Source organism: Bos grunniens, chromosome 18 (genome assembly GCF_055505025.1).
Source record: "Bos grunniens cultivar Pamir isolate PY7600 chromosome 18, Bosgru_T2T1.0, whole genome shotgun sequence".
In the NCBI taxonomy this organism is placed as follows: domain Eukaryota; kingdom Metazoa; phylum Chordata; class Mammalia; order Artiodactyla; family Bovidae; genus Bos; species Bos grunniens.
Window position 1 is genome coordinate 10,556,913 of NC_141182.1, and position 13,786 is coordinate 10,570,698.

Here is a 13,786-nt window from a genome sequence, read left to right on the forward strand (position 1 = left end):
GCTAACTGCACAGGTCTGATTTGTTTTTATCTTCATGGATTGCTTTGAGGTGACTGCTTTTCAAAGAGAACACAGGAAACATGGACTAATGGAAAGAGCTCTGCGAAGTCAGACCCCCCTGAACTCCGCAGCTGGCACGCGAACTGGCTTGTCCCCTGGGTGTGGTTTTAAACCTGAGAGGCTCTCGGGCCTCATATGACAGACATCTTATTTCGTTTTCCTTCTAATGAAAGAAAAACAATAAGCGATAACAGCTATTATCTATTTGCTACCCCAGTTTCTGATGAATAGGGAAAAACCCTTTCCCCTTTGGTAGTACACCTGCTTTGGAAACTAGCATATACTGATCTTCAACTAGTTATCTGAGAAGGAACTTCTCTCCACAGGCCTGTCGTAAGGACTCGGAGAGTGAGCCCTAGAGCTGAAAGGGACTCAGCAAATTCCTTCCATCCCCGCACGAGCCCAGCTTTCAGCTTCAACAAGCCCAGCCGAGGCACGATGGTGCACGGTCAGGAGGGTCTGAGAAAAGCAAAATGAAACCCAAAGAAAAAGCATTTTGCCAGATGCATCCAAAATAAAAACACGCACTGAAAGACGCAAAACGCAAGCAAGGAGACTCGAAGACACCATCTTAGTTTCCAAGCGAGAAGGGGTGTCAGGGCCTCACAGCCTGAAGGCTCTGAGAGAAACCTGGTGAAAATCTCTTCCCACACAACAGAGATCATTCTTACTGCAAACTTTTGATCAGAAGCACAAAGTCTCTTTTCTGGTTTTTTTTATTCCTGCTGAGAAAGTGTTCACAGCTGATGAAAGACGGGGTGTTCACTGTACTATTTCTCAGATACTGCCCTGTGTGAAGACATACACCCCCTGTGCTTCCAGCACAGCAGAAATGCACACAGACCAGCCCTCGGGAGCAGTACTCACCCTCTGTGTACTTGAGGGAACGAAAGACTTTCCGCTGGGGCGTTACCCGCTTGATGTTCGGATGGTCTTCGAGAGTCAGCAGCCCTGCCTTCTGTTTCTCATTTATCTGAATCACCTCAAAATCACTAGGGTAGTCACTGGATGGATTGTTTCGAGGTATAATTCTCCAGTTGTCGATTGCACTGCTCTTCAGGGCGCTTGAAATAAATGAATTTCTAGCTTTGGCCGTAAAGTATCCATTGAAAGCCACAATGTACTCTGAAATCAATGACCACAAAATAAAAATAAGAACTTACGAACCTATATTTTGACATTATACAAGACTATAGGTAATACAAAGTTTTCCTGGTAAAAGAAAACATATATATCATAACACCTACAGCAGAAAGAGCAGTAAACAGACTAGCTTAAACACCCTGGATGGCAGTGTCCAGAGCTCTGAGCTAAAACGATCTGGATGAACCCCACTGATCACAGGACACATCACTCAAAACCAGACACCTGAGCTCTTTTTCAAATACCGAATGTTAAGAGAAGTTTGAGCACATGGCAGAGAAATGCACGTAAGGTTTCAAGTAGGAAGGAGGAATTCAGAGAAGTGAAGGCTCTCTTCTTCCTGAAAACTTAACGAAACTTAGAACAGATCATATAAGACTCATTACTTAGTTATTCACAACTGGTCACATAAACTTTCAGCCTCTCCAAAGTCCCCACCCTCACCAGCTACAATGACATCTGTCCCATGGAATCCAATTTTAGGGAAATAATTCAGAATGTTAATTTCTTTGCTTTATATAAAATAAGTAAACTGAAAAAACAAACCAGCAGAATTAATATACACACACTACGCACTCAGCCCATTTGACCTTTATTGCAGAAGAGAGGGAAATGTTTTTGGCAAAAGCTAATGTTTGTAATAAATCTGAAAAAAGAAAACAGAAAAACCCAACACACTGAGGGGGAAGTCCCTAACATTTAAAATAATATCATTACCATATTCCACAACCGTTGAGGAGAACTCCACCTTCAAAGCCAGGTGGGAACAGCCAGGGCACGGGGCCTTTTCAAAAGGTTTCTTTTCCAGTCTGTCGCCCAGATGCTTCTTCCCGCAGAGCAAAACCACCAGCAGAAGCAGCCAGATGTTGACAAGCTTCATGGTCGTAAGTGAGTATGGTCATAAAATCGCATAAACTCAAATCGCACTTTTTTCTTCCTTGATTATAAGTTAATTTTTGTTTCAGCTTTCAGCTGAAACATTACTGATCCGCCATTTTACAGTCTTGTCCAACGTAAATAAAAGTTAAATTTCATGGCCTCTTGTGGCTTGGCCTGAAACGAGGCTTTCATTTCTTTCTTCGTTTCTTCTCCATCTTGGGCCTCAGGCTTCGCTCACTCTGGCCCAGACCCCTGAGTCCTACACTCCATGTGCACCACGGAACCAAAGTCCAGCGGGGATGAGCGATCACTGAGAGCCAGTCTACAAAACAAAGCAAGCAACAGGGACATGAGCAGCACAGCGACAGGGCCAGGGAAGTTTCACGATCTCTGAAATTTAGATAAGAGGGTCTAAAAGCCAAACCAGCTATAAGACAAAACAAATGCATGATGCAACCAAGAAATATCTATGGGCTCATTTTAATTTAGTCACTCCTCACCACTTTCACGGGGAAAAGAAAGTTTTAAGACAGCTTCAAAAATAAAACAGGATAAAATAAATGAGAAAAATGGAGAAAAACAAGGATAATAAATGACCCCTGGAACACTAAGCACATCAGCCCTGAGCTAACGAATGGGAGGCATGACTCTGCTCAAGCCCCTCCCTTGCGCCTCAGGTGTAGATCCCGCCTTTCCCTACCCCAGGGCGCTGCCCTCATCAGCACTTTAACTCCCACGCGCACTGCTGGTCCCTCAGCGCGCTGGACTCTGCGATCCAAGGCTCCTCTGTCCATGGGTTGGTTCTCCAGGCAAGAACACTGGAGTGGGTTACCAATGAAATTCCACCAGTTTTTCAAGTAAAGGCTTGGTACACATCCTTTTCTTTCTACTATAAGAGTAACTCCTAAGAACAGGCTAATTTCCATGCAATTCATGTATCTACCACCCTCTAAGACACACTGTGCTCTGAAATTACTCAAACTACACTTTTTCAGGTTTTGAAATATTTTCTGCCGATTCTATGAAGAGAGCATGGAAGAGTTTTTATTGTCAGTAAATGTATTTTACCTGAAGCCTCAACTTAAAGACTTTCAACCTGCTGAATGTGTTATAAAATCAGATTCTCTCTTTACTGGATGTGGTATGAGAAGACGGACAGTTGGTGAGGTAAAAGCTGTTGCCAGAGAAAAATGTGATTTGAGTATTAAATTGTATGTAAGCACAAATACCTTTCAAAATATCTGAATGGCAAAGAAAAGGGTAATTCTTCACAGTGAAGAATAGAGCAGCAGTTAAAAAACAAAAAACACAGGCTGTAGCACATCCAGAAAAACACATTGCACAGATCACATCAGAAACATAAATAACCCAGCAGGGGGAAAACAGAGCAATGAGACAGTCCTTCCTTCCATCACTACTTGTTTCTAAGAAGAAAACATTCAGGACAAGGAGTCAGCCCCTTTTTGAGAGAGGTGTGTCAAGGTATTAATAAACCCATTCTTCCGGCAGAAACTGGTATCTGAGAATAACAAGGGGTTTGTGGTTTCTAGGACTACTCACGTGTGCTTCTATAGGAAAGCACAGATAAACAAGAAAACAGTGGTAAATACAGATAAGCAGTTGGAGTATCTAAACAATCTTTGCACTAATAATTAGTACATTCATCATTATAATAACAAATGATATGAAAAGCAGGCCTAATTCGAACTGGAAACCAAGGTTGGTGGAACAGAGTTTATCAGATAGAAATGAAATATTAAAATCTATTTCCATAGCAACACAGAGAACAAGAGAATGTCAATCAATCATATAAACAATTAAAAACGACGAACAGAAGAGAAAGATGGAAGAAAAGCAACAGGGGACACCAAAAGCCTCTCCAACCTGTTTTACAAGAAGCCACCTGGGAGTGAGCCCCAAGTTTCTGTTCATATTTGGTACTCGCAGCAATGAGGCTATCACAGAATACAATTACCTGAAGCATACACCTGGCTCATCGTATTACAGGTCACAGATGAGAAAGCTAATCACAGTGCCAAAGGCTAGCATGATACAGGAAATGAACTTACAGTGAAAAAACAAAAAAATAAATACAAACAGAATGCTATAGAATCTACGACACATTTGGACTGGATACCACACAAATATTAGCGAGCGACACTAGTGAGCAAATGTTAGACTCTGTAAGTTGAGTTACATCAACTTTCATTAAACCTGTTCCAAAATAATTCACACACAGGTAAAGACGATGAACTTAAAAGTCAGCCTGTGGGGAGAGAAGGCTGATGCTCTCTTACAACGGAGGCAGTGCCCACGCCATCACTGGGGTCGCAAGACCAGCCACCGGCTACGGACCTCTGCAGCCCTGGCCTGTCTGCTTTAAAGACACAGTCCCCTACTCCTCCGTGGGGCTCTGAAGGCACTCCTCACCGTGCCCACGACGGCTCCTTCCACTCCGTCCCCAGTGCAGACCTGGAGAGCATGCTCCCCGGGCCAGGCTCACCATCTGGTAGCAGACACACACGCAGCAACCAGCACAGGTGGGCACAGAGAATGGAAGCACAAACACCTACACAGACACACAGGAAGGGAAAACACTTTTTACAAAAACAACAGGCTGAGGACAAGAAGGCAGGTGTTGGTGGGAAAGCCTCAGCAGCCCAGCCCGTGTGCAGTGATGGAGACTGAGGGCGGGGGGGTGCGTGTGAGGCCCCCAGCAAGGGGCGTCAGAATCTGAGTGAGGGGTCAGCAGTGACAGAAGGCAGAAGGACACCGATTGGGTCAAATAAATATTTTGTGGAGAATGGGAGGCACCTTTCTCACTGTCAGAGAAGGAAGTCTCAAACATGAAGGGAAACACTGGAATGAACCATGCAGGATGACAATGGAAACTGGTGTGAATGCAAGGTTTTCAACAGACAGCTGCAGAAACATACACCCGCACCAACACATGGAGTGTCTGCTCAAGGAAAGAGCATGGGGGCAGCAATATTCTCATAGGAGGGAACCCCTTACCCCCACTAGTGCCCAGCACTGCTTTTCTAAACACTATACGCCACTGAAAGAAACCAGGCTCCTTAGAGAGAGAGCGAGTTTCAGGCTGGGCAGGGTAAAAAGAGACAAATCTGCAACATCTGTGCCAAAGAGGAAGAAGGGCTCACAGAATGGTGGGGAGGGTCACAGGGGCCCACTGGGATCTGAGCATCAAAGTAAACGTTGAAAGTAACAGATCTTGACCCACTGAAGACAAAAGTAAAACAGAGTCCACCATGGCATACACACAGAAAATAAACTTAAGTGCAAAGAGGATTAAGCTAGTTACATGATCTCAGAATGCCTCCCAACAAAACCCTGATTTACAAAAGGAAGTAGAGGAATGTCAGGATGGAGACGCTTCATCAAGTTAACCAGAGATGGGACAAAGAGACCCGGGTCCATCAGGCAGACGTGGTGGAAGAGCCTGGCATCTCCTGAGGGGTCCTGCCAAAGACACACAACTTGAATCAGGTCATGAGGAAACATCAGGACCCAAACTGAGGGACATCTTTCAGAACGACTGGCCTACAACCTCCCTAAATACTGAGGTAATGAAAACCAAGGAACGGCTGAGATTAGGCTCCAGACTGAAGGCAACTCAAGACTCTTGAACTGGATCCCTTTGCTGTGAGGATGTTACTGGAAGGAACAACTGGCACAACCTGCATGGGACCAGTCTGTGATTAGACAGTGGTGGAGTATCACGACCAACTGCTGGACTCCGAAGGCTGTGCCGTGGTTATGCAAGAAGGTCCTTGCTCAAAGGAAATGCCCACTACAGTACCTGGGGATCAAGGGCATCAGGTCTGCAACTTACTTACAAATGCAGAGAAAAAAGGGCTTGTACTATTCTTCCACCCTTTCTGAAATGGTGGAAATGGTTTCCAAAATATACAAAGAAAAAAAAAGGTCCTATATTTAGTCTCAGTTGCTAGGACTGCCCTCAGTGAATTTGCAAATGTAGGGGAGGAGAGGAGGCAACTTTAAGCCTCTTGCAGACTCAGTCTGCACCGACCGATGTATGCCCAACCAGACCATGGACCTTGTCAAGCAGATTTACAGCCATCAGCTGTCACACAGAATGATACCTGAACATCCCAAGAGATGTGCTGAGCTACTCAAAGGAAAATTAAAAGTATTTCTCATTCTGAGGAACTGGGATAGTAAACAGCTGCTGGACTTAACCCCGGTGACTCTAATTTACATCATAAAAGTCAAGTAACATTTTGACAGACAAAACTGAGACAGCCAGATAAAATGAAATCAAGTTTAAGAATTCAACTTGAATACTTTCCTAGTTTGCTAGTGAATGTAAAAACTCTTATGACCTTTAAGAGTTGAAATTTGTCAATAAGAGAATGTAAAAAACTTTTAGCCTGATAAATTCGGTAAGAACAACAATGAACACATACGGAGCACTCAGCATGTGGCAGACACTATCCTATGTAATGCGCATGTATTAACTCACTTAATCCGTACAACAATCTGTCCCCACCCCACTTTCAACAAGAAAACTGAGGCCTAGGCTGGCTCAGCACTGCCTGGAGTCACCTGGCCTCTGAGTGGGGAAGCTGGGCTGGGAACATGGGCGGTCTGGCTCCAGAGGCTACACTCTTAAGAGGAAGGTTGTTACCCAGCTTTCCTGAAATCCGCAGAAGTATGAATCTGAGGGCACACAATTTATGTGCAAGGCTTTTAACTGGGAAAAATCAGAGACCACCTAAAATGCAACAAGGAACTAGCTAAATAATTCATGTACATTATGGAATGCAATACAGCAATTTAAAATTAGGCTCCTTGGGAAGGCTGAATAGTGGTTCCCAAACGATGTCCACATTCTTATCCGCAGAACTTATGAATGTTACTTTATACGGCTGAAAGGACTCAGCAGGTGTAACTAAAAGCATGTTCTGATGGGGAGAGCATCCTGGATGGTCCATTTGGGTCCAGCGTAATGACAAGAGTCTATAAGAAGGAGGCAGGGGAGTGATGATGGGCGCGTGGGGCTGAAGTGATAGCAGCAGGTCAGGCACCAAAGTCTGCAGGTGCCTCTGGATGCTGGAAAAGGGATGCAAACACATGTTCCCTGGAACTTCCAGAAGGAATGAAGCTGACACCTTGACTTAAGCCCAGTGACACTGATCTCAGACTACTGACCTTCAGAACTGCAAGACAACAAATCTGTTGTTTTAAGCCAACAAGTATGTAGAAATTTGTTACAGCAGCCACAGGAAACTAACGTATTTCCCAGAGAATATGGGGGAAGTGCTAATGAAATATTAAGTAAAACAGTTAATGTGATCCAAATTTTCATTTTTAAATATCTATCTATATGCACCAGGGAGAAAGAACATGAAAAAAGATAACTTTATGCAATAAAACTTGCACAGTCAAAATATGTTAAAAATGTAATTTCAATTATACATATAGCAGAGCTTAAAAGGGATCTGCATGTGTGCGTGCCAAAACACTTCAGTCATGTCTGACTCTCTGAGACCCCATGGGCTGTAGCCCACCAGGCTCCTCTGTCCATGGGATTCTCCAGGCAAAAATACTAGAGTGGGTTGCCATGTCCTCCTCCAGAAAAGGAATCTACTTCTTAGGATTTGTTTTTAAAAATCTGTCTACCTTCTAACTTAAGGTTATGCTAACTTAAGGTTATTCTAACTTAAGGTTCAACTAGTTCATTCTAAACAGATTTGTCATCTGTAATATCACTTAGTTATAGGGCCTGGTTAGGGTTGTCTCTGGATCCACTAACTGTTGACTGGATTTAATTTCTATAAATTCTTTATGTAGAAGGCCTGGTTATTTTTCCATACAAAGGTACACCCTAAAAGATGGTATTTAACATTATGGATTTTCCATAAGTAAGTATAATTATGTCTCCAATACAGGTACAATCAAAAAATACTTGACATTAAATACTAAATGTAAAATACAAAGCTCAAATAATACAATGACAGGAATAAGATTTAATGGGATTGGTTAAGAGGGAGACCAAGTAGAGGAGATGGATTACCTGGGCAGGCAACAGTCAACATTCCTTACAGCCCAGAATCTTCTACGTGCATTATAAAACAGTGTCACTAGGATTATGATTCTGGGTATAGCTAAAGTACATACAAATTTGTTTCTTTGCAAATAATTAAAGAACACAAGTCAGGGAAATGACTTTTATCACCCAATAGTCGTCTAATCAGGAAGATGTGCCTTGCTTTTTAATGACCCTTTACTGAAACAGATCGAGAAAACTGTTTAGGTCACAAAAGGGTACCATTCAGTTTAATCAAAATTTGGCTGTAAAAATACCACTTTCATAGCTAACTGCACACTTGACTGTATTACCATTGTTTAACAGGCTAACATTTGAGAGATGCCAGATCACAATATCTTAAAACAAAGGTGTATTCTTAAGCCTGATTAAACCATTCATTCTGGCACATTCACCCATCAGTAGGTTTTGTAGGGGGAAATTCAGCCCCGAGAGTCAAGAGCACCAAAGTCAAGAGTCATGGTCCACACTGTTTTTATTGTCTGTTCTTTCACAGAGGCTGCTGCTGTCTCTTCATTCTCTTTACCTTCCCACCATCCAGGATCGGTCAGCCACACAGGAGGTTCACACTTGCCACATTTTAAACTCATTCCTTAAACAACCTCAGACAAAAAGACATCCTCAATATTAATAAACCAAGTGAACAGATTTTTGTAGCAGGTCAAAACTGATTAGGCCCCAGGGAGGAGGAAATCAGTCTCAAGCTGACTCAGACCATACACTGAGAGACCAAGGTCCATCTCCCGTTCTTAATATTTCAAGTCATCAAGGGTTAGACTTGCCAAGTTCTTCCAATAAAATAGATGCAGTATCTCAACTCTCTCCTGATGTAAAGGGGCAGATGCAAATACACCACCCCCTACTGCACTTACAGCACTGCACTAGGAGCCACGTGCGGTCTATTGGGCCTGCAGCCTCTAGTTACTCTGGCACTGTGGCTGCCACACAAATGAGAGAGACAGCAGGCAGGACAAGAACCATCTCCCCCTGAGACTGACAGACAAGGTAATCGCACAACATGAGAAGGACGTGAAGGGGATGATTAAACCTCCTGACTCTTCAGGAGGGAGCCTACAACATCCCATGGGGCCCAAGGAGCTTCTAAAGCTCTGCAAGCACTAGACTAAAAATGCTTTATTTACAGAGGCAACCAACTCTTGATTATAAGGATACTTGGGGAGCACACTGGAGTTAGCTTATGGGCCAGGGTCCCACCCAGCCACCCCAGGCGTCCCCCTCCCCACCTCTAACAAAAAGGGCTCTAGCCATCTGCTTCATACATGGCAACAAAAAACATTATCTGAAAGAAGTGCCCTGCATGAATGGATAAACAAAATGTGTTACATGCAAAGAGTGGACTATGAGTGTGCCATAAAAAGGAATGAAGTATGGAGGGAAAGGGTAAACTAGGAGTGCAGGATTATCAGATACACACCACTATGTATGGGGGCTTCCCTGATGGCTCAGATGGTAAAGAATCTGCCTGCAATGCAGGAGACACGGGGCAGGACACCCGGGTTCAATCCCTGGGTCAGGAAGATCCCTTGGAGAAGGGAATCGCAACCCACTCCAGTACTCTTGCCTGGAGAATTCTAAGCAAAGAGTCAAAGGGGTTGTAAAGATAATCAAGGACACGCTGTACAGCATGAGCGTCCCAGGTGGCACTACTGGTTAAGAACCTGCCTCCCAGTGCAGGACTTGTAAAGAAACACGGGTTTGATCCCTGGGTCAGTAAGATGCCCTGGAGGAGGGCAAGGAAGTCTACTCCAGTATTCTTGCCTGGAGAATCCCATGGACAGAGGAGCCTGGCAGGCTACAGTTCATAGGGTCACACAGAGTCAAACACGACTGAAGCGACTTAGCACTGTTATAGCACAGAGAACTATGTTCAATATCTTGTAATAACCTAGAATAGAAAAGAATCTGAAAAAGAATATACATATGTGTAAATGAATCACTTTTGCTGGGCACCTGAAACTAATACCACATTGTAAAGCAATTATACTTCAATTTTTTTAAAAAAAAAAAAAAGAAGGAATGACACACCGATACAGGGTACAAATTACACGAAGTCTAAAGGCAGTATGAAAAACAGAAGGAGCCAGACACAACAGTCACATATAATCCCATCTGAATACACAAAATATTCAAAAAAGACAAATCTAAGGAGGCAGCAAATTAGTGGTCACCTGGAGCTGGAGTTAGAAATGGGCACTGACTGCAAATGGGCACTGTGGGGGATCTTTTGGGGATGGAAGAAATGTTCTAAAACTGGATTATGATGATTGCACAACTGCAAATTTACAGGAAAAAAAAATGTTGAATAAGCACACTTAAAAACAGTAATTTTAACCTTAATAAAGCGCTCACGTTAAAAAAGTGTGTGTGTATATATACATATATATATACGTATGTATGTAAATATATATATGTAAAATGGGTGCCGCAGATTAAAAGTTGGGGGGGGGGGGTGGGAAATCACTGTTCTCCAAACTCCTCATTTTCATACTTAGGCAAACTGAAACCTTGAAGCGAGAGCGCTACTTACCAGCAGTCAAGACTAAAGGGCCAAAGGAAACGAAATTCTCCAGTTCAACTCCGAGACCTTAGGCTACTCTCTCTTACTTGGAAGTGTCCTTCGGAATCTAAAGTAAATATTTAACTTAATCTGCATAGGCAAATAGGCCCAAAGTCTCAAGGGCGCTAACCCAGACAAGGGGTAAACATCTTAAATGAACGTAAAGGAGACGGCGTACAACAGTCTTAGGCAGCACGTGAAGCTCCTTCAGGTCTGAGAGTCAACCAGAACCTCCCCGACCCAAACGACCGACGAGGTTTTTGCCCCGCATTTATGAAAAACCAGACACGGAAGGGGCAGGAATCGAGGTCCCTTAAAATCCCACAGCAGGCTCCCCTCTGGGAAGCAGACCGAGAACCGCGGTCTGCTCCGAGGCTGAGGGCCCGGACCAGGCACACGGTGTGACTCGATCAAAGTTCACTTCAGATCAAGGAAGCGGGGAAGTGAAGCGACCACCGAGGCGTGTCAACGCGCAAAGAGGGCCAGGCGAGGAAACCGGCCGGCAGTCCGGCCGGGGCGAGCGGCGGGACGGCGAGGCTCCCGCGGGCAGGCAAGCGGCGCACCGGCACGTCTCCAACGCTCGTCCTCCCCGCGCCCCCCACCGCCGCCCCCGTACAGCCCGGTTCGCGCCCGCGCGGCTCCAGGGGCGCAGAGAGGCCCCGCCGCCGCCGCCGCCGCCCCCGCCCGCACAGACCCCCGCCCTCGGGCCCTCGAGCGCGGCGAGCAAGCCGGAGCGCTCGGGCGACCCGGCAGGTAGGGAGGGCCGGCGGCTCTGGGGAGCAGACTTGCTTGACGTACCTGCGGCCGCCTCAGGCTCGGGTCTGCTGGGCCCGGGATAACGGCGCCTCCGCCGCAAACACGCCTCGGGTCTCCATTCGGTGCTGTTTACTCCCAACTCTCGCGAGACTGCGCGATTGGGGCGGGGACACCGACGGCCCAGAACGCCGGACCCCGCCGACCGTGCGTGCCCTGCGTGCGCGCGCTGGACGCTGAGGTCCCGGGGCGGGAGGCACCCTGGCTGGGAGGAAGGGTGGAGGTCTCGCGACGTTTGCGGCCCTGGGGCAGGGGCGGGGTCAGGTTGCTGGGACTCGGCCCGAGTCTGGAGAAAGGAAGATTGGGGGCGGATGGGGGATTCACAGGAGCTCTGGAAACCTGTATGGCCCCCGGGCGGGCGCAGCCCTGCGGAGGACAGCCGCGGCGGAACAGCCACCGAACCTTCGTATTCATCCAGTGCTCTCCTCCTGGGGCCTGTGGAGCCAGGTGCGGCGGCGCTCCCCCTGCAAACCTCTACCCGTTTAACCCTCGCTGCAGCTCGGATGCTGGCGAGTAAAGTGCTTACTCAAGGCCGGAGGGTGTTCGCCAGACTTCCACCCTGACAGGCGAGACCCCGGCCCGAAGTCCGGTCTGCTCTACTCTTAACCCCTCCCAGCGTCGCCTGGACCACGGACGCCAAGCGGTGACCCGTTCTGAAGATCAATGTATTAAACTCCCCTAAAAGTGCGCCCCCCCCAATTGTCTGGGTGATTGAGATACTAAAATCACCCACTTAATGTCTACATGTTGAGCTGATCCACACTAGACATTGGGCACAACTAGGGGATGGAGGCTTTCCAGCTGGCGGCAGTGGTAAAGAATCTGCCTGCCAATGCAGGAGATGCAAGTTCGATCCCTGGATAGGGAGATCCCCTGGAAAAGGAAATGACAACCTTGCCAGGAAAATTCCATGGACAGATGAGCCTTGAAGGCTACAGTTCATGGAGTTGCAAAACAGTCGGACACAACCAAGCTGGCACGCAAGGGGGACTGAAAGCCTGTTTTAGGTCATGCTGATGACAAATGATGTGCTATGTCCTGAGATAAAACTGCTCGTATTGTTTGACCTTTCCACAGCACCTGGATAATACCCCAATATTAGAAACCACAGTACTGCATATTCCTTTTAACACGATTTAACCAAACTGATATAATATAGTGAAGAAACTTAGAATCACCTACTAGCTTTTTGTGATCTTAGGCAAGTTGTACCTCAGCTCTCTGGAACTCACCTTACCCAAAGGAGTATGAGTATCTCCCTCAAAGGATGACGGTTAAATGAAGCATATACATACAGACTTTGACACACAACTTATTCAATAGATGTGGTTGTACTAGACCAACCCACACCTGATCAAGTTCTTCCCCACCCCCTGAGATCACATCAGTGTTAGGAACTTTCAGAGAACTCTTGACTCTTGGATTTGTAAATCCAGAACACTCCCCTCCTACCACTACATAAGGGACTTGATCTTAACAGGGTTCTTTTAACAGCCCTTGAAGTCCCTGTGCCATTGAATACAAAGCCCCACTGTTAGGAACAGGTAGGTTAGTGAATCGCAAACATCCTTGTCAGGTGATACTGAAGGGGAGGGGAACTTTGCAGCTCCTGCGAGCCCTAAAAACTGCAGGGGGCCTGGGGGGTGATAGGAGGTGGCCTGGAAATTTACCAAGGGAGGCTGAGCGCCCCAGAATCCTGGTCTACCGGTTTTCCACCACTCCAGGTTCTGGTAACTCCCTAAACTAACACTTCATGTGTATAATAAAGCATTTGTAATCCCATGGGAAGGTTAATCTTTATTAAACCTGAATGCTATTTTAAAGAGTTAACAGTCCAGAGACAGAGACACAGAAAGAAAGACTGATTTCGGAATGCACACAGTGTCAAGACTCGAGATGCCATTTAACCCAAATGTGCCAAGATTTTAAGTAACTGAGGTGAAAGCAAAACAAAGCAAAAAAAAAAAAAAGATTCCTCAGAAGAGCTGTCTCTACTCACTGTCTCCCTTTTTCTTCCCACCCCTTGAACTTGCTACTTTTCATCCCTACCAGACGAAAAATGGATCATGGCAAAACCACCAGTGATCTCCATATCACCCACGCCAAGGAATAGAAATCGGCCTTTATCTTATTCAACCAATCAGGAGAATGAGAGCAAAAAATCAACTCTGTAGTTTCAAGACCCGTAAGACATATGGCTATGCATGATTTTCTGACTGAAT

The 13,786-nt window shown here is 45.7% G+C and overlaps 1 protein-coding gene across 2 annotated transcripts in view; it reads right to left on the minus strand.

The window, feature by feature from the left end:
• Positions 1-11,651, minus strand: part of MBTPS1 (membrane bound transcription factor peptidase, site 1) — a 44,809-nt gene extending 33,158 nt beyond the window's left edge. For both annotated transcript variants that reach the window (XM_086350093.1, XM_086350091.1), the window contains exons 1-3: positions 11,550-11,651; positions 1,921-2,404; positions 928-1,185 (exon numbers count right to left, since the gene is read on the minus strand). In XM_086350093.1, the coding sequence (XP_086206219.1) occupies positions 928-1,185; positions 1,921-2,083 (421 nt within the window). In that variant the 5' untranslated portion in view covers positions 2,084-2,404; positions 11,550-11,651. The remainder of the gene's footprint in view (positions 1-927; positions 1,186-1,920; positions 2,405-11,549) is intronic.
• Between the last annotated feature and the right edge of the window lie 2,135 nt (positions 11,652-13,786).